Raw genomic sequence first — 27927 nt, forward strand, 5'->3', positions numbered from 1 at the left:
ATTTGCTTAATCTTTATATCATCATGACACAAACAAGTCACTGATTATGCTTATAACCTTTATATCATCATAAACAAGTCATATGTATGCTTTTTGAAAATCTGATACAGCATTTGCTTGTCTATATTTATATACGTATGTGTTCATCAACGTATCCTGTTCTGAAGAAAGAAAAATAAATAACCTGGTATACATTTACATTATAAGGTTGTCAGGAATTAGTCTGGCTTCACGCCTGACTTCAGGCAAGTATGTAAGTATAAATACATGTATGTTACATATAGATATCCAGGAATTTTGCTTCGATGATGAATGAACAAATTATTATCGTCAAAGACGGAACAGCCTTTTCAACAGCCATCTTTCGTTATCGCCGACGTGACAATTATGACGTCACTATATTAATGACGTCATAATGAAGATTTGGAAGTTATGGACTCATCACTTCCATGTGAGCTTGGTAAAGTTATATAGTGGGGCTGCAGTGTAAATGTAAATATATAGGAATAAATACCAATCAGTGGGGCGTCACGCCTGACATAACTGATAATGTATGATGCATGTATGTATTATATATTATATAGGAATAATTACCAATAAGTGGGGCGCCACGCCTGACTTAACTGATGATGTATGATATACATGTATGTATTATATATTATACAGAAATAAATATCAATAAGTGAGGCGTCACGCCTGACATAACTGATAATCTATGATATGCATGTATGTATTATATATTATAGAGGAATAAATACCAATCAGTGGGGCGTCATGCCTGACTTAACTGATAATCTATGATATGCATGTATGTATTATATATTATATTGGAATAAATACCAATTATTAGGGCGTCACGCCTGACATAACTGATAATATATGAAATGCATGTATGTATTATATATTATATTGGAATAAATACCAATTAGTAGGGCGTCACACCTGACATAACTGATTATGTATGATATACATGTATGTATTATATATTATATTGGAATAAATACCAATTAGTAGGGCGTCACACCTGACATAACTGATTATGTATGAAATACATGTATGTATTATATATTATATTGGAATAAATACCAATTAGTAGGGCGTCACACCTGACATAACTGATTATGTATGATATACATGTATGTATTATATATTATATTGGAATAAATACCAATTAGTAGGGCGTCACACCTGACATAACTGATTATGTATGATATACATGTATGTATTATATATTATATTGGAATAAATACCAATTAGTGGGGCGTCACACCTGACTTCATCGATAATTTATGATATACATGTATGTATTATATATTATATAGGAATAAATACCATTTAGTGGGGCGTCACGCCTGACATAACTGATAATGTATGATATAACATGTATGTATTATATATTATATAGGAATAAATACCAATAAGTGGGCCCGGGTGTCACGCCTGACATAACTGATAATGTATGATATACATGAATGTATTATATATTATAGAGGAATAAATACCAATTAGTGGGGCGTCACGCCTGACTTAACTGATAATGTATGATATACATGTATGTACAGTACATATTATTAATATATATATCATAGAGGAATAAATATCAATTAGTTGGACGTCACGACTGATTTCATCGAAAATGTAAAGTTATACCTGTGATAGTTATACACGAATGTGATAGGTATATAATACAGGAATATATGATGTACCATAACATCCACACCACAAACATGTGTATCCACACAACCAACATGTGTATATATGATGTACCAAATATCATAACATCCACACAACAAACATGTGTATCCACACAACCAACGTGTGTATATATGATGTACCAAATATCATAACATCCACACAACATACATGTGTATCCACACAACCAACGTGTGTATATATGATGTACCAAATATCATAACATCCACACAACAAACATGTGTATCCACACAACAAACGTGTGTATATATGATGTACCAAATATCATAACATCCACACAACAAACATGTGTATCCACACAACCAACGTGTGTATATATGATGTACCAAATATCATAACATCCACACCACAAACATGTGTATCCACACAACCAACGTGTGTATATATATGATGTACCAAATATCATAACATCCACACAACAAACATGTGTATCCACACAACCAACGTGAGTATATATATGATGTACCAAATATCATAACATCCACACAACAAACATGTGTATATATATGATGTACCAAATATCATTACATCCACACAACAAACATGTGTATATACATGATGTACCAAATATCATTACATCCACACAACAAACATGTGTATATATATGATGTACCAAATATCATTACATCCACACAACAAACATGTGTATATATATGATGTACCAAATATCATAACATCCACACAACAAACATGTGTATATATATGATGTACCAAATATCATTACATCCACACAACAAACATGTGTATATATATGATGTACCAAATATCATTACATCCACACAACAAACATGTGTATATATATGATGTACCAAATATCATTACATCCACACAACAAACATGTGTATCCACACAACCAGCGTGTATATATATGATGTACCAAATATCATAACATCCACACAACAAACATGTGTATCCAAACAACAAACGTGTGTATATATATGATGTACCAAATATCATAACATCCACACAACAAACATGTGTATCCACACAACCAACAAGTGTATATATATGATGTACCAAATATCATAACATCCACACATACAAACATGTGTATCCACACAAATAACGTGTGTATATATATGATGTACCAAATATCATAACATCCACACAACAAACATGTGTATCCACACAACCAACATGTGTATATATGATGTACCAAATATCATAACATCCACACAACAAACATGTGTATCCACACAACCAACGTGTGTATAAATGATGTACCAAATATCATAACATCCACACAACAAACATGTGTATCCACACAACCAACGTGTGTATATATGATGTACCAAATATCATTACATCCACACACCAAACATGTGTATCCACACAACCAACGTGTGTATATATGATGTACCAAATATCTTTACATCCACACAACAAACATGTGTATCCACACAACCAACGTGTACCAAATATCATAACATCCACACAACAAACATGTGTATCCACACAACCAACGTGTACCAAATATCATAACATCCACACAACAAACATGTGTATCCACACAACCAACGTGTACCAAATATCATAACATCCACACAACAAACATGTGTATCCACACAACCAATGTGTGTATATATGATGTACCAAATATCATAACATCCACACAACAAACATGTGTATCCACACAACCAACGTGTGTATAAATGATGTACCAAATATCATAACATCCTAACAACAAACATGTGTATCCACACAACCAACGTGTGTATGTATGATGTACCAAATATCATAACATCCACACAACAAACATGTGTATATATGATGTACCAAATATCATAACATCCACACAACAAACATGTGTATCCACACAACCAACGTGTGTATATATGATGTACCAAATATCATAACATCCACACAACAAACATGTGTATCCACACAACCAACGTGTGTATATATGATGTACCAAATATCATAACATCCACACAACATCCACACAACCAACATGTGTATATATGATGTACCAAATATCATAACATCCACACAACAAACATGTGTATCCACACAACCAACGTGTACCAAATATCATAACATCCACACCACAAACATGTGTATCCACACAACCAACGTGTGTATATATATGATGTACCAAATATCATAACATCCACACAACATCCACACAACCAACATGTGTATATATGATGTACCAAATATCATAACATCCACACAACAAACATGTGTATCCACACAACCAACGTGTGTATCCACACAACCAACGTGTGTATATATGATGTACCAAATATCATAACATCCACACAACAAACATGTGTATCCACACAACCAACATGTGTATCCACACAACAAACGTGTGTATATATGATGTACCAAATATAATAACATCCACACCACAAACATAATCCACACAACCAACAAGTGTATATATATGATGTACCAAATATCATAACATCCACACAACAAACATGTGTATCCACACAACCAACGTGTGTATATATGATGTACCAAATATCATAACATCCACACAACAAACGTGTGTATCCACACAACCAACGTGTGTACATATGATGTACCAAATATCATAACATCCACACAACAAACATGTGTATCCACACAACCAACGTGTGTATATATCTGATGTACCAAATATCATAACATCCACACAACAAACATGTGTATCCACACAACCAACGTGTGTATATATATGATGTACCAAATATCATAACATCCACACCACAAACATGTATATATATGATGTACCAAATATCATTACATCCACACAACCAACATGTATATATATGATGTACCAAATATCATAACATCCACACAACAAACATGTGTATCCACACAACCAACATGTGTATATATGATGTACCAAATATCATAACATCCACACAACAAACATGTGTATCCACACAACCAACGTGTGTATATATGATGTACCAAATATCATAACATCCACACAACCAACGTGTGTATATATGATGTACCAAATATCATAACATCCACACAACAAACATGTGTATCCACACAACAAACGTGTGTATATGTATGATGTACCAAATATCATAACATCCACACAACAAACATGTGTATCCACACAACCAACGTGTGTATATATATGATGTACCAAATATCATAACATCCACACCACAAACATGTGTATCCACACAACAAACGTGTGTATATGTATGATGTACCAAATATCATAATATCCACACAACAAACATGTGTATCCACACAACCAACGTGAGTATATATATGATGTACCAAATATCATAACATCCACACAACAAACGTGTGTATCCACACAACCAACGTGTATATATATGATGTACCAAATATCATAACATCCACACAACAAACATGTGTATCCACACAACCAACGTGTGTATATATATGATGTACCAAATATCATAACATCCACACAACAAACATGTGTATCCACACAACAAACGTGTGTATATATGATGTACCAAATATCATAACATCCACACAACAAACATGTGTATCCACACAACCAACGTGTGTATATATGATGTACCAAATATCATAACATCCACACAACAAACATGTGTATCCACACAACCAACGTGTGTATATATATGATGTACCAAATATCATAACATCCACACAACAAACATGTGTATCCACACAACCAACATGTGTATATATGATGTACCAAATATCATAACATCCACACAACAAACATGTGTATCCACACAACCAACGTGTGTATATATATGATGTACCAAATATCATAACATCCACACATACAAACATGTGTATCCACACAATTAACGCGTGCACGTGTATATATATAATGTACCAAATATCATAATATCCACACAACAAACATTTGTATCCACACAACCAACATGTGTATATATGATGTACCAAATATCATAACATCCACACAACAAACATGTGTATCCACACAACCAACGTGTGTATATATGATGTACCAAATATCATAACATCCACACAACAAACATGTGTATCCACACAACCAACGTGTGTATATATGATGTACCAAATATCATAACATCCACACCACAAACATGTGTATCCACACAACCAACGTGTGTATCCACACAACCAACATGTGTATATATGATGTACCAAATATCATAACATCCACACAACAAACATGTGTATCCACACAACCAACGTGTGTACATATGATGTACCAAATATCATAACATCCACACAACAAACATGTGTATATATGATGTACCAAATATCATAACATCCATACAACAAACATGTGTATCCACACAACCAACGTGTGTACATATGATGTACCAAATATCATAACATCCACACAACAAACATGTGTATCCACACAACAAACATGTGTATCCACACAACCAACATGTGTATATATATGATGTACCAAATATCATAACATCCGCACAACAAACATGTGTATCCACACAACCAACGTGTGTATATATATGATGTACCAAATATCATAACATCCACACCACAAACATGTGTATCCACACAACCAACGTGTACCAAATATCATAACATCCACACAACAAACATGTGTATCCACACAACCAACGTGTGTATATATATGATGTACCAAATATCATAACATCCACACCACAAACATGTGTATCCACACAACCAACGTGTACCAAATATCATAACATCCACACAACAAACATGTGTATCCACACAACCAACGTGTGTATATATGATGTACCAAATATCATAACATCCACACAACAAACATGTGTATCCACACAACCAACATGTGTATATATATGATGTACCAAATATCATAACATCCACACAACAAACGTGTGTATCCACACAACCAACGTGTACCAAATATCATAACATCCACACAACAAACATGTGTATCCACACAACCAACGTGTGTATATATGATGTACCAAATATCATAACATCCACACAATAAACATGTGTATCCACACAACAAACGTGTGTATATGTATGATGTACCAAATATCATAACATCCACACAACAAACATGTGTATCCACACAACCAACGTGTGTATATATGATGTACCAAATATCATAACATCCACACAACAAACATGTGTATCCACACAACCAATGTGTGTATATATGATGTACCAAATATCATAACATCCACACAACAAACATGTGTATCCACACAACCAACGTGTGTATATATATGATGTACCAAATATCATTACATCCACACAACAAACGTGTGTATCCACACAACCAACGTGTACCAAATATCATAACATCCACACAACAAACATGTGTATCCACACAACCAACGTGTGTATATATATGATGTACCAAATATCATAACATCCACACATACAAACATGTGTATCCACACAATTAACGCGTGCACGTGTATATATATAATGTACCAAATATCATAATATCCACACAACAAACATTTGTATCCACACAACCAACATGTGTATATATGATGTACCAAATATCATAACATCCACACAACAAACATGTGTATCCACACAACCAACGTGTGTATATATGATGTACCAAATATCATAACATCCACACAACAAACATGTGTATCCACACAACCAACGTGTGTATATGATGTACCAAATATCATAACATCCACACCACAAACATGTGTATCCACACAACCAACGTGTGTATCCACACAACCAACATGTGTATATATGATGTACCAAATATCATAACATCCACACAACAAACATGTGTATCCACACAACCAACGTGTGTACATATGATGTACCAAATATCATAACATCCACACAACAAACATGTGTATATATATGATGTACCAAATATCATAACATCCACACAACAAACATGTGTATCCACACAACCAACGTGTGTACATATGATGTACCAAATATCATAACATCCACACAACAAACATGTGTATCCACACAACAAACATGTGTATCCACACAACCAACATGTGTATATATATGATGTACCAAATATCATAACATCCACACAACAAACATGTGTATCCACACAACCAACGTGTGTATATATATGATGTACCAAATATCATAACATCCACACCACAAACATGTGTATCCACACAACCAACGTGTACCAAATATCATAACATCCACACAACAAACATGTGTATCCACACAACCAACGTGTGTATATATATGTACCAAATATCATAACATCCACACCACAAACATGTGTATCCACACAACCAACGTGTACCAAATATCATAACATCCACACAACAAACATGTGTATCCACACAACCAACGTGTGTATATATGATGTACCAAATATCATAACATCCACACAACAAACATGTGTATCCACACAACCAACATGTGTATATATATGATGTACCAAATATCATAACATCCACACAACAAACGTGTGTATCCACACAACCAACGTGTACCAAATATCATAACATCCACACAACAAACATGTGTATCCACACAACCAACGTGTGTATATATATGATGTACCAAATATCATAACATCCACACAACAAACATGTGTATCCACACAACAAACGTGTGTATATGTATGATGTACCAAATATCATAACATCCACACCACAAACATGTGTATTCACACAACCAATGTGTGTATATATGATGTACCAAATATCATAACATCCACACAACAAACATGTGTATCCACACAACCAACGTGTATATATATGATGTACCAAATATCATAACATCCACACAACAAACATGTGTATCCACACAACCAACGTGTGTATATATGATGTATCAAATATCATAACATCCACACACAACTTTTGGTTTATATGATGTACCAAATATAACATATGTATATACAAAATATTGTGTATACAGTGGACCCGCGATAATCCGGACGCCGATAGTCCGGAAAACACACAGTCCGGACGGAAATGCACGGGAACTGATTTCCGTAAGCTTATTTGTACTCACCAGTCCGGAAATTCGGATTCCGATTCCGGAACCCTATTTTGGGAACGGAACATAGTTTTCATTAGTAAATTTCCCACAATAATCCGGACAATTTTTTCACCACGAGGAGAAAATTTCGGGGCAAGTCACCCGTGTGTCGACAGCTGTACAGACTATCGCTTGACACTGTGCATAGTCATAGCGACCGCTGCCAGGTAGCCCCGGGTGTTTACCTGTGTTACAATGTAGCTCTGTTTTTATAACGGTACATTGCTTTTCTTTACCAGGTCTTTCATTTCAGGTTTTTAACTTACGTAAGAATCATAAAATCATGGACTGATGGTAAGAACGTGTCATTTTATTTCAGGTTTTAAACTAATGTAAAAAACCTGCAAAAACATGGACTGTTGGTATAAGCTGTAAAAACCGGGTCTTCTAATTGACGTGAAAAACGTACATTGTACATAGCGGGTCTTTCATCTCAGGGTTTTAACTTACGGTTAAAAAACGTAAACATATCGTGTCTTTTATTTCAGGTTTTTAACGTTTGTAATTTCTACTCGTTTGTGAACCTCCGGTGCTTGTTCTGACCGACTTACCCGATTCAGGCACAAATACAAGTACACGTATAGTTAAAACGCTTCATAAGGGTCACATTATACAATACATAACAAAGTGAAGATTATATTGCACGGTGCTGCTCAGAAACATCGGATTGTATACTCTTTGACGTTGACCTTGAAAAATAAAACATCTATCACTTTACATGTTCTTTTAAAAACATTGTTTATTTTTTAGTTTCAACAAAATAAAACAAAACAAGAATCATACCAGAAACATAAGTATCTATTTTTAAAAAGACTGACAATTAGACGTGTTTATGAAATGTAAGTATGTCATTTAAACGTCCCACATTGTATATAGTCAAGGGAGATAACTCGTACACAACAATTTTTTTGACCTGGTAGACGAAATTCAGCTGGGAACGAAGGTGTTCAGATTATCGAGGGTCCACTGTATGATGTACCAAATACCATAACATCAACACAAAAAAGTCACTGCATGAAAACAAATGTGTGATTGTATTTTTAATACTTATACTGTTCCACATTTCGTAATGATATCATATATATATATAGACCAACAGAAACCAAAGTATTATTGCATATTGCTATTCTATAAAGTATTTTTAGAAATGTATATATATCATGTAAATTTTGAACTACAAATCCATGCATCCCCTCCTCCCATTCTGTGAACATAAGTGACCATAAAGAACTGAGGTATTAATATAATTATTGCATGGAAACCAAATTAAAGTTGACAGAATAAGTGTGGACAAAAGTTAAAGACATACAGAATGACAGTTACACAGTCAATATGTCCCTGGATTAACATAATATGGGATAAACATAATTATATAAGGCAATATATGGGGACAACATGCAGATGTCATTTCCAATAACGGTGTTATATAATAACACATGTTCAATATCTGAAGCTTTATGTACATTTATCCAGGTATAATTTTGAAATTATACAATCTAAACCTTTTATTAAGGCTTGTTAAAGCAACATATTCAAAGCAGCTGTTTCTGCTGGCCAAATTGAAATTTTCAAATTTAATGAACATTGAAGATGTTTAACTGATAATTCCTGTCACTTTACCTCATGGGAATATCTTAATTATTTGGGTTACAATTATAGGAAGTAATAATGAACTGTAATTATAACAATGAATTCCATAGAGACAGCAAACAATATAATTACCTTTTATGACAACCACATCAATTGTTTGCTAAGGGTTTTTATCATTGTTAGGAAGCTAGGAAAGAGCTGAAAAACCAGGAAGACATCTCAATACATTAAAACACACATTGCTGCATTTAAATGCAATATTTACTATGGACCAATGGGATCTGAATACATACATTATGTATATGCATGATAATCCTTAACGATAACGCCAACATTTTCTCAGAAATATTGATGACCAATTGCAAAACACAATTTTCACTGACAAAATATAAAATAGTTACCAATTGTTCATCTTAAGTTTCTGATCATCCCTGTATCAACTATATATATAGGCCCCAATGGTAACCTACATCATGTAATTTGAGAGAGATCCGACAATACAGCACTTTCTATTAATATAAAATAGTGTAACAAACTTTTCATTCTCAAATCCAAAATGGCTGCCTGTTGGCCATTTTCAGTTTTTGATGAAATTTAATAGTTTAAGGTCTATGATAGAGAACAAATATGTAAATCTTGCGAAATATTTAGTACTTTCTGAAATTCTGAGAGAGAGCATCAGAACAAAGAAATGTGTACAATACAACGGACAGACTACAAATTAAATAAAAGGTGATTTGAACTGTCCACCATGTGATGATTGTAGGCTAAAATTGATTTATGTCACATTAATTTATCTGAAGAATATTAATTGAATGATAAAACACCCGGTAAAAGTGAAGCCAGGTAATTTTCCTTCATCATACCGTCACCAGTATCTCCTACATGAATGCTCTAATGTATCATTACCAAAGGTCAATAAACTGGCTAGTGGTTACAACACATCAATAGTAAATCCATTATTTATTTATCAATCTTGTTGTAAAACATAGTCTTCAGGTTGGTAAGGAAAGCTACATAAAAGATTATCTAACATAACAGTTATTGCTAGTGACGTTTTGTTGACAGCTCTGTTATCTTCCTCAGACTTGAATGACCAGTATATATATATGTAACAGGAGAGGAGAAAATGTAGCGGCCAGACCAGGGTTTGAACCCGGGACCTCCGAACACTAGCCGGATGCTCTACCAATTGATCTACTTGGTCACCGATGTTCGACCCAGTCCAGTCCCGCTGCACACCTCCCTCCTTTTTTCCAAGTCTTCGCCCTCAAAGATACACAAGACCCTTATACCACCACCGTGTGTATTTTAGTTGGGTGCCAATTTTGTAACAGGAGAGGAGAAAATGTAGCGGCCAGACCGGGGTTCAAACCCGGGACCTCCGAACACTAGCCGGATGCTCTACCAATTGATCTACCTGGTCACCGATGTTCGACTCAGTCCAGTCCCGCTACATATATATAGCGTGTGTACACTAAGTGGTGGTAAGTGTGTACAAAATGGTAATAATCACAGAGTTGACAGCGTATATAAAATTGGATGCATGAACTGCCATGCATCATAAATCGTAGAAACGTGGAGATTTAGAGTCCGTCTTCGAGAACATCAGAACGGCATTAAAGCTGGATACACCAGCACTAGGGAACAATATGCCCAAGAGTATTTGTTGCATCCTTAGTCAGTCATAATCTGTCTAATTATTCTATTATTCTTTTTATACATAGACGTAATTATATATATATAATTAAGAACAATTGTATAAGAGACCAGATCAAACTCTCAGGGTCTCGCAGTTATTTGAAAAGGTGGGGTTTTTTAAAAATATTTTGGCCAATTTACTCTTTCAAACTAAATAACGGTCAAAAGTCATTCAATTGAACAAATTGCTTAGCCTTCACCCAAGCATGCTACAAGTCAAATATCGGGTCTTTGGCCCTTTTGGTTTTAAGAAGGAGTCATTTTTTAAAAATAGCTTAGCCTATCTGACCCCTGTGACCTTGAATGTAGGTCAAGGTCAGGCCATCATTAAAAAATTGTTTGTTTGTGGTTACCCGACCGACTCACTAAAATAGCCGCGACTCAAACATTTTTTTGGACCTTTGCCATTTTTTTTTTTTACCTGCTGCTTCCCCCAGCGGTAACACCAATATGAATGTGCCTTGTAACGAACGCACCGACAGCAAACAAAATACTTTCGAATGCTCTCGGGAGTTACCTTCATTTTCAATACTTGCGGATTCTCTCGGGTCTTAACCATTTGAGACAACGATGAGTGTAACACTGTTTCAAATAAATATAGCTAGCTTAACCAACCAATCAGAAAACGTATTACGGTGATTCCCTGTGATATCAAAAAATAATTCCAACAGCAATTGGTCAGTTTGGGAAAGTTACTGATGTCATTTTTGAATAATAATGAGGGTTTCCTCGGCGAGAGTGAAGCATCGATCAATCATGACGGACGATGTAAACATTCTTTCAAAACGTGTTTTCAGCAGCGAGACAGATTTTGATGAATACAATGATTTTGTTGTTAGACAGAATTAGGGAAGATAAAGTTTATTTGCCTGGTAGATATAGGATATAGTTACATTTAATCCATCATCATGTCAAGATAGATATCAACACCGAGCGGATCTGAATGGCGGATCTGAATGGCGGTGTACAATTTTCTTCGACTGTGAAGATAGAACCGCTTGATGCGAACTTCAAATAAAAGTGTTTTTAATAGGTGTTGAAAAGTAGATGTAATTAAAGAAAATATTTCTAAAAGTTGGCTTTGATAAGATCAATCAATTTATATTGTTCACAGCTTCTGATGTCTCTTTGATCTCTAGTCTGCTCAGCCATTCCTGGCAGACGGAGAAACGATGTCTGTTTCACTCATAAAATGTTACACTGTAGGTGAGGTCAAATACATTATCGAATTAAAAATTTTGAGACAATGATTTCTTCAACAAAATTCATTTTATCCAGTATCAATATGTCACTCATAATAGTTGACAAAACTAGTAACAAAATCATCTTTCTTGCTTTTAAATTGCAAATATTTATGTTTTTTACCTTCATTTGCACCTGTTGTTTAAAATGCTGAAGACACAATTGACAACATATATTCAAACTAGAGATATCAACAAACGTTTTTTATACAGGTTTTATTCCCATATTGCAAGTATCTTTTTAGAGTTATACACATTTGAAAAAAAAAAATTTAATGTTGTAAAATATCAAAATATTTATTCAGTCATGGGGGGAAGTGGTATACAAAAATATGTGACATTGAAAACATAAAATGTTCATTGGGTGTGCTTTTTTATTTCTTTTCAAACAATTGAGAGTTGTTATGTTGTTGGATAATTAACCAGTTTGAAAGTTCTTTTTCTTGTTAAACTAAATTTATATAGAAATAATCTATAAAAATATAAGATCAGGCATGTATTAAAAAAAAAAAAAAATACCTACCTACCTACCCAGTGAAAAAAATGTGGGTCGGGTAATTCCACAAACAAACAATTTTTTAATGATGGCCTCATCCATTTGAAAAACTTGTTAGCCCTTTACTCCAGCATGCTACAGACCAAGTATCAAGTCCCTGGGCCCCTTCGTTATTGAAAAGAAAATATTTAAAGATTTTAGCCTATTAAACCCCTGTGACCTTGAATGTAGGTCAAGGTCATTCATTTGAACAAATTTGGAAGCCTTTTACCTCAGCATGCTACAGACCCAATATCAACTCCCAGGGCTTCTTGGTCATTGAGAAGAAGTTGTTCAAATGGAAAATTTGACGCCAGATGGATAATGCACCATGCCCTTTGGGCAGATGAGCTAAAAATTGCAAAAAATGATGATATTTGACTCAAAATTACACATTTCCAACACAATTTTTTTTTCTGAAACCTATCTAGAATTAAATATCTCAATCCCAAAGACAGAATTAATCTTGTTTTGACATGTTCATCATTAAGTTTTTCTGCTATCTTATCTTGTCTGCAAGATACAGTTTTCAGCTGTGGGCAAAACTAAATTTCCGGTGCAAACACACGGAAAATCCAATTTTTTTATTTTTATTTTTTTTAATGTGAAGCCTGTATATACCACTTCATAATGAATATGCATATCATAATACATGACTTATTTGCTTAACAAAAAAAATCACCCATGGCCAGGCTGTCCTACATACTGTAGTGTGCTACATAATGTAGGTTATAAAATTAGCAGGCCTACATTAGAAGGATTCGCAACTGCTCTCTGCCGTGAGATACCTCTATGTAATGATTGAAGTCTGTGGTAAAACTACTATGTATCTTACACATTTGCTGTCATGATCACAGTTTACAAGTCATATATATATATAGATATAGTCTAGTGAAAAACAAAGGCTAAATAAGCCATATGACATGCCCCTGTATCATGTATGTGGTAATAATCATATTAAAAGATAATATTTTAACTCACTGTCATTAAAGACAAACCCTTGTAACCTAATCTGGATTACCTGAAGCCCATGTGCAAATGAGGATCCCTAGAACATGCATGGTATCTTATATGTGTAAATCAATACTACTGTAGACTACACTGTGTGTATGTCAGTCCGTCACTTCTACATGTCATAATGTACTTAGAGTATACATGTGTGTTAATGGAATTAGGGCATGATTAATGGTGTCATTGCTGTAATAGTCTTTACATTCCGGAGTTATTGTGTGTATTAGGAACTGTCTAACAAAAACTTGGGTCATATGAGGGATATAGGTCAGCAACACATCAAAGTGAAAGTCGGTCATAGGCTATATACTATAGGCTCGAGTAAACATACTCATACTCGTATCGGACATACGATAGTGACGTGCCCCTGTGTAAGATCATCAGGTGAAATACCTTTGTATTAACTCATATGGCCAAAGTATCTTGTATTGTGTTTCGTGTTACTGAAGCGCGTCATGATCAGTACAAAAAGAGCAAACGTGTAAACTCTGGCCTACAAAACTGTACAGTGTCAATGTTTACACGTCCACAGGTGAAGAATTAACATTTTTGAGATTCATAGGACTAGAAAATGATAACAATTTCTAACAAACTGTTTCTTTTTCGCCAGAAACATATCTGTCCGCAGCATAAGGCCTAATACAAGCTTCGGAAATATACAACTTACCTCATCGGCGTTGTCAGCCATCTTTCCTAACTAAGTCGATTATAATAAACGAATGGGACGAAGTCCGGCAGAGATAAATATTACGGCGCTGTCAGAATAATGCGCAAAAATAATCAAAACATACGGTATTTTATTGCATGCCGTTTCCGATAAAAAAAAAGTCTTATCAATTTGCAGTTTTATTAACATATTCTCTTCAATATTGTATTGATTGGATAATGATCCTTGCGGTGATGTAGGCATATCAGACTCCAAATGAGACCTTGTTGCTAGAAATTATGTTACCACATAGGCCTATAACTATTGTGCCTTTTTAACTGAATAAACATTATAACTATGCATGGACATTATAACACTGTATGGATGCATTTATGATCTAAAACCAGGGACGTATAATATATATCTATATATGTCCCTGTCTAAAACTAACATGTAGGTCCTAGACTGGCTAGCCAACATTGTGTTAATTACATTTTTCTTAAATGTCCAAAAAGACCCCTACAAACCAAATCCCATGAAAAAGACCACTACAAACAACAGCCCATAAAAAAGACCCCTACAAACAACATCCCATAAAATTAAAAAAAAAAAAAAAAAACAACAACACACAAACAATATTTTATATAAAAAAAGTCCCCCAGAAGCTACATCCCATAAAAGAAGACCCCCACAAACGAAATCAAAAAAAAAAAAAAAACACACACACACACACACAAAAAACAACCACATTTTATAATAATAATAAAAAAAAAAGACCACCACAAACTATAGCCCTTAAAAAAAATTACATCCCATAAAAAGACACCGGCCAATCAAATTTTTTTTTAAATCCCCACAAACTACATCCCATCAAATAAAAAAAAAAAAAACACACAAGCAATCTATAAAAAAAAGACCCCCACAAACTACATCCCATAAAAAGACCCCCACAAACTACATCCCATAAAAAAGACACCCGCAAACCAAAGGGCCTGTTTCCAGTAATGTTCATTCTCCATAGGAGCCTGCCCCCGTTTAATTTCTTATCTAGCTCAACTACAGTTTTTTTCTTTTCCGAAGAATAATTTTACACCTTTCCGACACCCAGATTTCATAATGTCAGTGAAAATGTATTTTTATAAAGTTGTCATTTTGAGCATCAAAGACATAAGGTCGTAAATAAAAGGTTATCTCGAAATTGTAATTCGCAACATAGTATAAATTTCTTTTGAAAAATATTTCCAAAACATCGTGTTTATTCATAAAACATAAAACAAAAATTTTCTCGGATGAAAATGCACTTGCAGAGACACAATTATGAAGAAAAATGCCATAAAATTGCAATTTTCTCCCGTTATATAGTTTTGGATGCAAATTTCCATCACAAAATCGGATAGAGCTTTACTTGTTTCATATGTGTACCAAAAATCAGCTAATTCCATGTGGTGGAATGTTCTCATATCGCCGCCTGAATGTGGATGTAAATTGAAAGAAAAGGGGAAATGAGTAACAACCTTGTCTGAAACCCTATTATATAGCTTATTATATACAAAATTCTATATTGAATATCAGAGCGGATATTTTCATGACAGTTTTATGATATCTAACGACTAAATAAACAGTATCGATATAAAGATTTACACTGAGGACACCCTGATACATGAATACTGTTCTATCTCAAGTTGTCCTCTTTTGAATTTTCTGATCTGGCCTTGTACATTTATCCGTATCTTCTTGTCTTTGTCTATACGTTTACGGAATCATTGACTCGACGCTAGCTATTCTTGTCTCACTTTCCTTGTTTTATTGTCCCATCTCCAAAGCGTTTTGGCTCTGTCAGGGTTGGGACCCTGACTTGTCTCACTTTCTTTGTGCCTGCCGACCACGCCACATCGAATAGATAGATTATCCATATGAAATACTTTATTTTGTTCTAAGTAATCAATCAATTCTGCGCTTCTTGGAGGTATTGAATGTGATTTATTATATTGTCTTGTTATTTTGTGTAATTAGTTGTTCGTTATTTATCACACATTTTCGCATAATTGTACCAAACTACTAAGTATTAGCTGTTTACAGCAATCATCGGTGGCTTGCTATTTTGTTACTTTATCGACGCTTCATAAACCAATCGTTATTGTTTCAAGATGGAGGGTAATTGTGTTGGAGAAGGCTGTCAACTATACTTCAAGAAACGTAGTGGCAATAAGAACAGAAGTGCACGCAATGTAAATAGTCCACAATATAAATGGCTCCTAGATACGCTGGTGCAACAAGGATTGATGTCAGCAAAGGAACAAGCACTTATTTGCCAGAAGTGCTACATGAAGTATCTTCGGAACAAAAATCAGCCTGAACCTGAACCCGAGCAGAACCAGGAAATACTGTGGTGTCCCACCTCATCCCGCGTCTGCTCCATTCACCTTATTGGTAACGACTTAGATCCGTCTACAGAGGTTGTCCTTGATGGTAGAGGTTCCTTGGAATCTCAGTTACCATCAAACTGTGGTGTGCGTGCATGGCCTGGACAGGTTGGTCCAAAGATCAGTTCCTCGAAATCCACTCGCACTGTTCCCCATATCTTTCATCTGGTATATATACCAAGACTACACACGATGCTCTATTACTGTTCTGGGCAAAACTGAAAACCGACATTTCCTGGAGTCAGTGTTCTTCTCTTTTTGGAATTTCCAAGTCAAGTGTGTCCAAAACTTTCCACTCCATAGTAACAGGCATTAGACACATCGATAGTCCCACAATTTCTAGGTCCGGATCACTTGACAAGAGAACAGTTGCTCGGGCACAATACTGTCTTTTCAGAAGCATTTTTTGGAGAAAAAGCCACTGCCATATTAGATGGCACCTATATTTATATCCAGAAAAGCTCCAACCACAAGCTCCAGAGAATGTCCTACTGTGGCCAGAAGAAGAGAAACTATCTCAAATTCATGAGCATCGCCTTACCAGATGGCTACATTCTGGACACAGTAGGACCATTCACTGGCAGCGAAAATGATGCTACAATTACAAAAAAAGTCATGGACAAGCTAGTTACTTGGCTACAACCAGATGACAATGTTGTCGTTGACCGAGGTTTTAGAGATGTCCTACCAGTTCTCGAAGCGTCTGGCCTCAATGCTAGCATGCCGTCATACCTGAAACCCGGTCAAAGTCAACATTCTGACGTCCAAGCAAATCTTGACAGAACTATCACCAAATCGAGGTGGATTGTGGAATCCTATCATAGTCGTCTGGAACACTGGACGTTCTTCCGAACGCAATTGGTGTCTAACAGCTTTATCAATGTCATCGAGGCTTTGCTTCGAACCGTCACAGCCTGTCTGAATGGTATTAGAGGACCGATCTACCAGAGATCTCCAAAGAGAGATGCGAAAGATAGGCTAATGGCTGAACGTATGAAGGACCATTTGACAACAACGAATGGTTTAGCTCAGAGAGTCAAGACAGATCCGGATCTATCTAGACGGGCAAGGTCCGAGTTTGTCAAGATGGATGCATCTTCCGTACTGTTTCCCCGTCTCGATCTCGATTACTTGAGAACCATTACGTGTGGAACGTATCAGATATCTATGGCTCCTGGTTACATCGCCGAACATTTAAGTGATGACGGAGACTATGAGGTGTGGCTTTACCAGCACTCCCCAGACCTTCTCCGATGTCAAATACATTATCGACACAAAAGCCAAACGAAATATAACGTTTGGATACGGTTCACCGTTTCACCCGATGATGAGGCCCCAGTAAAGGACTACTACTGCCAGTGCCCAGTTGGAGAGAGAACGATGGGAATGTGTGCGCACATCTCCAGTATCTTGTACTACCTTGGGTATTACAGGGCGCTGGAAAACCCTCGACCATTACAACCACAGGTGAAGAAATTCCGACAAAACTTGAAATAGTTTTCCATGCGGCAATGGAGTGCATATGTCGAAAGTATGTTTGGGGCTCGATATGAAAGATCCCCGTTACCATGTGACTAAACAAACTTATAAATATAGGTATTATACAATCGCCCGTAGCTATGAACACTCCCGTAAATGCGAAAACCAACCAAAATCATAAGGAACACGTTTTGTTTGTTGTTCTGTCTATTTGTCAGCCAATGTCTTCAACCACGGGGACTTGTGAAGTAGCCATCTTGGATTTTTTTTATGAAAAAGTGTTTCTCTCACCTTTTTTCATATCTGTGTACATATTCTCAACATACCGAGCAAATACTCTCGTGTTTTTGTTAATTATCCAAAGAAAGTCGAAAATCGGCAATTCAACCATAGGCTAATTCAACCCAAGATTTGAAAATGTTCCACCACTTACATGTTGATGATTTTTCCTCTCATCAATAGCATATTACGTACTGTTTAATATGATAAAAATTGGTTTGCATCCAACGCCCATAAAAGGGTGTATTCTCTAAAAAAAACACAGTTTTTGTGTCTAAAATGTTATCATCGAAAATGGCATTTTTGAGATTGTTTCTTCCATAAAACAGCCAAATGGCGCGATGGAAACATGATTTGTTTTGTCACAATCATGCCATGAATGTATTCTTTACGGTGACCATCATTTGATTAGATTTTCATTAATATTTTACATAACATGCACATTTTATCAACACTTAGACAGCTTCTGAAACGTACAACTTTGAGGAGCCATAAAAAACAAACCAAGTGACCTAAATCTTTATACTTCAGTACAGTCCCTCAGTAAACAATTCTTGTTATTGCTATTTCTCAGAAAGTAGGGAAGGGATCTTTCTCCATATTTCATATGTAGGTTCCCCTTGGTCCGTTGTTATGCATATTTTATTTTGGGACCAATTGAAAAACAACATGGCCGACAGGCAGCCATCTTGGATTTTGACAATTGAAGTGTGTTATCGCTGTTTTACAGAAGGTCCTGAAGGGAACTTACTCAAATTTCATATGTATGTTCCCCTTGGTCCCTCGTATTGCATTTTCGGACCAATCTGAAAACAACATGGCCGACAGACAGCAAATTATCGCTAAATCTCAAATTTCATATATAGATTCCCCTTGTTTGAAAAGTTCTGGAGGGATGTTTCTCAATTTACACAGATTAGTAAGAGGAAGGGAAAAATAGAGAAAAGGTCAATCTGACATGGAACCTATAAATATCATTCAATGGTGGGCGTCAAGATCCCTCTGGGATATCTTGTAAAAAAAAGACCCCCACAAATTACAGCTCATAAAAAGACTCCATAAACCACATTCCATAAAAAGACCCCCACAAACCACATTCCATAAAAATAGTAGATCCCACAAAACACATTCCATAAAAATAGTAGATCCCACAAAACACATTCCATAAAAATAGTAGATCCCACAAACCACATCCCATAAAAAGACCCCCACAGACCACATCCCATAACAAGAGCTGTTGGAGAACAGCATAGCTCGTCTCGCAAATGTTTGTCAATAAATAATTAAAATATATTAATTGGAATGGTTTCGCAAATTGCATTAATAATATTTATAATTTTTACTTGATCAGATTATGTTTTGTGAATTCATGCATTTGGGAGACAAGCTATGCTGTTGTAGATTAAATGAAGATATTAAACACAAATGTAATTGCTTTTGGACATATTTCTTCAATTTTTTGACAACATATCCTAATGAGAGTTGTCTCCCTTGAAAAATGTGACCGGTATAAATTGTCTATTGTGACGTTTTCATATTGTTTTATATTCAGTTTCACCCCAAGAAAGGATAGTGTAACTCCATAGGGACTCTTTTACCAAATATCAGCACCCTAGTACAATCATAAAGTAATGTGTTAAAAAGCTTTCAACATTTGCACGAAAAAATTTTAAAAATGTGTTTTTTCCTCAAAAAAATATTTCAGTTTAACTCAGGAAAGGGATAGTTCAACCCCCACAGGGAACCTAATACCATGTATAACTATGCCTTTCAACACTCACAATATAAAGTTAACACAAAGTCCAAAGATTTAAAAACAAAAACAAAAACACACAGATTTAAAAAGAAAAAATCCAATTTTTACTCCAGGAAGGGATTGTCTTATTCCATAGGGACTCTATTGCCAAATATAAGCACCCTTGTACAATTATATAGTGATGTATTAAAACCTCTTAACAATTGTACCAAAACTTAACGCAGAAATATTCCAAGTCCAAAAATTTGAAAATTCTGTTGTTGTTTTTTTTAAATCTTTTAGTTGAACTCCGGCAGGGGACAGTTTAACCCAAGAGGGAGTTTATTACCAACTATCAGCACCCTAGTACAATTATAAAGTGACGTATTAATACCTTTCAACACTTGCACCAAAAACTTAACACAGAAATATTCCAAGTCCAAAAATTTGAAAATTCTGGGATTTTTTTAAAAATATCTTTTATTTTAATTACGGCAGGGGATAGTTTGACCCCCACAGGGACCATATTACCATAAATTACTATGCCTTTCAACACTTGCACCAAAAAGTTAACATTTGGAAAACCAACGCCGACGCCGACGCCGGAGTGACAACATAAGCTCTCACTCTTCTTCGAAGAGACGAGCTAAAAAGTCCCCCACAAACCACATCTCATGAAAAGACCCCCACAAGCCACATTCCATAAAAAGACCCCCACAAACCACATCCCATAAAAAGTCCTCAACAAACCACATCCCTTAAAAAAACAACACAACCTACATCTCAAACCACTGTTGCGTTCAGCAGCATCCTTCCATAAAATGATACCATTAAAACATTCTTTATCATATATTTCGGTTATTATTTTGTACAGTTCTATCATATCTCCTCTAATTCTTCTGAATGCCAATGTTGGTAGTTTGAGTTTTTCCAGCCTCTCACTGTAGGTCAATTCCTTCATTCCCGGGAGACAGTTGGTTGCTCTTCTTTGAACCCCTTCTATCTTGTCAATGTGTTTTTGTAAGTGAGGTGCCCACAAAGGACTAGCGTAGTCCAGTTGGGATCTTACCAGACATTAAAATAATGGGATAAAAGACCTGGTGTCCATAAACTGGAAAGTCCTTCTGATGAGTGCAAACATAGAGTTCGCTTTCTTACCTTTTTCAGATATATGTTCGTCAAACGAAAGCTCGGAGTCGATGACTACCCCTATGTCCTTCTCTTGTTTGGTTTTCTGCAGGTATTTCCCGTTGAGATGGTAGTCCGGTTCGGGTTCATCATGTCCTCTTCCTTTTCCCTTGCCTATTCTCATCTGTTTGCATTTGTCTGGGTGCATCTTAAGTAGCCATGTATCACTCTACTTACACATTGTGTCCAGATCCTTTTGAAGCTCTGCACTGTCGTGCTCGTTTTTTATTATTTTGAATACTTTGGTGTCGTCTGCAAAAAGGTACATATCCGATTGAACTGTTTCAGGGAGGTCATTTACAAAGATGACAAACATTAATGGACCTAGCACTGAGCCTTGAGGAATTCCTGATGTGACTTCGGTCCAGTCAGAATCTGCACCATTCACAGTTACTTTTTGTTGTCTACCTTTTAAGAATTTTGCTATCCAAGACATTATTTGGTTGGAGAAGTTGTATGAATTTAGTTTATTGAGGAGTCTATTGTGTGGAACTGTATCGAATGCTTTCTGGTAATCCATGTAAATACAATCTACAACCTGTCCTTTATCCAGGGCTTCTGTCCATATATCCAAAACCTCCAAAAGCTGAAGACTTCTTGATCTTCCAGATATAAACCCATATTGTTTATCCGAAAAATATTTGTTAGATCTCATGAATTTGGTTAAATTTTCCTTTATTAATGTCTCCAGAATTTTGCATACCACTGATGTTAAACTGACTGGTCTGTAGTTGCCTGCTTCACTTCTATCGCCTTTCTTATGGTAGCACTCACACGGGCTTTTTTCCAATCGACTGGTAGAGTTCCTGTTGATAGTGATTGATTGAATATTGTTGTTAAAGGCCCTGATAATGACGAGGCTGTATTTTTGAGAAGCATTTGATGGAGTTCGTCCAGTCCAGCTGACTTTTCCGGTTTTAGGTTGATCAGTAGTTTAAATACTTTCTCCCTTGTAATATTCAGAGTTGTCATTTCCTCAATAACTTCCCGTTGGTTTAGTTGTGGAGTTACTTCATCTTCTTCCTTTACAAATACACTACTGAAGAATTTACAGAGTATATTCGCTTTCCCTATATCTGATGATACTTTTGTTGAGGTTTTGTCGTTGGTCTTTGTATACAAATCTCCGATTTCCGACTTTGTTGTTGATTTAGATTTTATATAATTCCAAACTGCTTTAGGATCCGTTTTGGCTTTTAATGCAATGTTTTTTTCATACTCTTTCCTTGAATTACGGGTTAATTTCCTTACTTTATTTTTGGCTTTATTATACTGGTTTCTAACTTCCATGTCTTTACTTGATGCCGCCTTTCGAAACAGGGAGTGTTTCTTTTTGATGGCCTCCAGTGTTGACTGGTCTGCAGGAAAACTATGTTTGTTGTTCCTCCCAACTGTGATTATTTTTGTCGGTACATGTTTATTCTCTGCTTCTTTAATGATTTTTCTGAATATAATCCAATTTTCGTTTATGTTTCTTGAACTCTGTAATTCTTCATCCCAATTTATCTTGTTTAATTCATTGTTGATGGTATCGAAATCAGCATTTTTGTAACAGATTTTCTTTTTACTCCTTAGTTTTACTTTTATATTGCATATTACATTAAAAATTAGGACACAGTGGTCACTCTTTCCGAGTGGACTTTGGTATTCTATACTTGAGAGCGAGTGTTCATCTCTTGTTATAAGAAGATCAAGGATATGTGGGTTATCTTTTCCTCCCCATCTGGTCGGCTCTTGCACGTGATGGAAAAAGAAATTGTCTTGTAGCTTTTGCATGAATTTGTATTCCTGTGTTTCGGTACTTTCTCCTCTCGTGTTCCATGTCTCCCAATTTATTCCTGGGTAGTTAAAATCTCCCATTAATAATATTTTTGCATAGCCTTTCTGTGTTGTCTCTTCTATTAGATCTTGTATTTTTTTTATTGTTGTCCGCGGTCCCCGAGTCCGATCTATAAATGAGGCCTACTAGGATTTTTGTGCTTTTGTTTATACTTATTTCGAGGAAAAGGTTTCCTGGAATGATGTTTCCATGTTTACTTCCTCTGCTTTCAGTTTCGAGTTTATGAAATATATCAGTCCTCTGCCCTCCTTATTTTCAATGTAGTTCGTGTTTTCGTCTAAAGAGTATTCTGAAGCTTTCATATTTTGTATTCTAGTTTTTGCTTTTACCTCTGTGATACCTATTATATCTGGTTTTATCACATTTACCCTGGTGTTTAGTTCTGACATTTTGTTTTTCAGTTGATCGGCGTTGGTGTACATATATTTAAGATTCTCAATCGAAGTTTGTTTTTTGTGGCTGTTGGATTCTGTTAGTCGTGTTGGCCTGTTCGGGTCCTCACTTTTGTGACTTTTCTGGCCCAGGGTGGGCCCCGAACTTTGTATGTGAATTCCCCCCGACGGGTTCTGTTGACGTTTCTGTTTAGCTTCCTCCCATAGTTTTTTCTCTTGTTCTCGCTCAGCTTTTGTTAAATCATTGCTTAGTTTCACCTTATTAAATTTCTCCTCTTTAGCTAGGTTCTTCATGTTTTTGAAAATAGATTTTTTGATTTCCAGGTTACCCAGCGATACCAGCACAGGTCTATCATTTCGTTCTTCCTTTGTGCATTCTTTGTTGTATTTGCCAAGTCGGGAACACTTGACAGTTTCTCCTTCATTGATGTTGGTGTCGCATGTACTAAGAATATCGTCGACAACTCCATTGCCGTGTGCTATTCTTTCGTCCCCTAAGTCCCTAGGGATGGGGAAAGACCCCCAGGGACACCTTTTCACAACGTGGTTGTATTATTTATCTCTTGATGCCCAGCAATGCTATATATGGTTGTGGGGTGGGGATCTAAACAATGTCAAATAAATGAACAAGAAACTAAGTCACTTGGGGAAGTGAAAGACCCCTGGGCCTATTTTTACAACATGCCCAACAATGCTATATATGGTTAGGAAGTGGAATCTTAACGGTTTCAAAAATATCAGAAGCCATGTATAGCAATATAACCAAATTGCCCCTGAGAGGTCAGCCCCATCATTTGCCCCGCCCCCTAGGTCCATGGGAGGTCAACCCCATCATTTGCCCCGCTCCTTAGGCCCCTGGGAGGTCAGCCCCATCATTTGCCCCGTCCTTCAAGCCCTAGGGAGGTCAGCCCCATTATTTGCCCCGCCCCTTAGGCCCCTTGGAGATCAGCCCCATCATTTGCCCCATCCCTCAGGCCCTAAGGAGGTCAGCCCCATTATCTGCCCCGCCCCTTAGGTCCCAGGGAGATCAGCCCCATCATTTGCCCCATCCCTCAGGCCCTAGGGAGGTCAGCCCCATTATCTGCCCCGCCCCTTAGGCCCCGGGGAGGTCAGCCCCATCATTTGTATAAGGAATCCTAGTCACTTAGGCATGCTGCCACCGAGATATCAATATCATACATTATAGATGTACTGAGGTTCAGAGAAGTCCTCGTAAATATCAATATTTCCAGATGGACCCCCTTTGGTCATGCTCGTCAGCATGGGCTATACTATAAACCACGAAATTGACAAAATATGTAAAAAGAAATTAATATTTGTTAACTTATACTAAAATATACCAGATGCCAACATTCCTTCAGAGAGGTCAAAAACAACACACAACAGAAGAGGTAATATTACAAAATATTCAATGTTATTACTATGAGTATAAACGTACAATTTAAGTGATACAATTACCTAGAGGTTGTTACATTGCAATCCTTCTGTGACATAAACAATTACAATAAGTGTTGTGTTGATGCTCCCAACATTACCAAATATTGTGCAGTCATCATACATTTTGAAAAAAAATGTATGGAATGTAAACATAAGTATTGAACTTTTATACATCATGTCAATATGAATGCCAGATGTTTGCAGACAAACGCATCATATAGAGCTACTGAGAACTGTATCCATCTTATTTACATGTTTATACACTTGTTGGGGAACATCTGTCACTTTGGTTAAATATGTTCAGAATGTCATAAATAGAAAAAAATATTTAAAGTGTTTGTGTATATGTTCTGTTCCAGGCCAATGCTTCTCGACTCGTAACAAAAATCCGATGGATAGTCGAGTCAGTAAATGGACGGTTGAAGCAGTGGCGATATCTTCAGAATGTCATGCCGAACACTCAGATACCAGCCATCGGCGACTACGGGTGGCTTGTTGCAGCCCTACAGAACACCACTCAACACTGGCACAACTGAAGGTGATCAACTGGTAGCAGCTAAGATGAAGGTAATACAAACTCAAATAGATAAACTAGGTATATATATCTCATGAGTCGGACTGTGTATTACCATAATTTTTGTCACTAGAGTTGATTAATTTTACATTTGTAGAGACATCTCTTTGCAAACACTTAACATTATCGTTATATAAAAAACATGGTCATAAGGTTATTTTGAGTCTGGAATTGTGGCATGAATGATGAATGGATCAAAGTATCTGTTTTTTGTTTTAGGATCTGGCGTCCAAGGGGAATGCTCTTCAGCAGCGTGTCCGGGAGGAGAATCTCGACACCCGAAAACACTCCTGGAAATCTATAGATGTTGCCGATGCTGTTGACCAGTTTCCCTCCATGTCAGAAGAAGACATCAGAAACCTGACTATCGGAGTGTACCAAGTGAAGCTTGCTCGTTCTTACACATCAGAGCATTTAAGCGAGGACGGCGACTACACAATCATGGTTAATGATGGGGTTAATGGTATGCTACGTGCCCGTATTCAGAGTCGACACACCAGTGATCAAGAAATATCTTCTTTGGATCGACTACAGCCCCGCTGTTGTTTTAGGCTGGTTTTGTCAATGCAAGACTGGAGCTCGAGTTGTCGGCACATGCGCACATCATCATCATCATTCTTTAATTCATCATATAGAGATACATAGAAATTCAAATTAATAAATACAGTTCAATCATTTTCTTTTACAGTCTATGGTTTTCAAGATTGGAGAGAGAAAATAACTTGTCGCGTTCGCATCGCGGAGCGCGTGTCTGTTGATTTAGCTTTGCGAGAAATGCATGTGATGCAGCTCTCAGAAAGCGAGTGACCATTATCTGGAAGGTTTTGGAGTCCTCATTGCTTTCCCGTTCTTGTCCAAAAATGATTTGAACAAATCCTTCATCTGATGTATTGTCTAGAATTAAAAACATTTCAATCCCACACAAGTCCAGCACGTCTGTCAGAAACCTATCCCTTACAGAATAAGTGGCCCCACATTGAGTGACATAATGTCGGATAAGATCTGTTCGTCTTTTCCCACATTTGAGGCATATTTGATCGTTATTCTGAGGCGGGTAAGTAAGTAGCTTCGACACAAATCTCGAGCAATTAAGGTCGGATGTAGATTTCAGGTTGACCCATAGCCCATGGGGATGGATATGCCGATGAATACATTTAAACCTGTCGAAATCGTTGTCTCGGTTCATTCTATCCGTCCACAATTTTGTTTCGCGATTTCTAATGGAGAAATTTACAAA

The 27927-nt window shown here is 36.2% G+C and overlaps 2 protein-coding genes across 2 annotated transcripts; one reads left to right on the plus strand and one right to left on the minus strand.

Annotated features, from left to right (window-relative positions):
- Positions 1-115: 115 nt before the first annotated feature.
- LOC117339034 lies at positions 116-27335 on the plus strand. The gene is made up of 3 exons (XM_033900397.1): positions 116-253; positions 26476-26683; positions 26910-27335. Exons 2-3 carry the CDS (start codon positions 26561-26563, stop codon positions 27333-27335), a joined length of 549 nt encoding a protein of 182 aa, XP_033756288.1. The 5' UTR covers positions 116-253; positions 26476-26560.
- Positions 23159-24307, minus strand: LOC117339033. The gene has a single exon (XM_033900396.1). The coding sequence runs from the start codon at positions 24305-24307 to the stop codon at positions 23159-23161; it is 1149 nt and encodes a 382-aa protein (XP_033756287.1).
- Positions 27336-27927: the final 592 nt, after the last annotated feature.

Source organism: Pecten maximus, chromosome 12 (assembly GCF_902652985.1).
Source record: "Pecten maximus chromosome 12, xPecMax1.1, whole genome shotgun sequence".
NCBI lineage: Eukaryota > Metazoa > Mollusca > Bivalvia > Pectinida > Pectinidae > Pecten > Pecten maximus.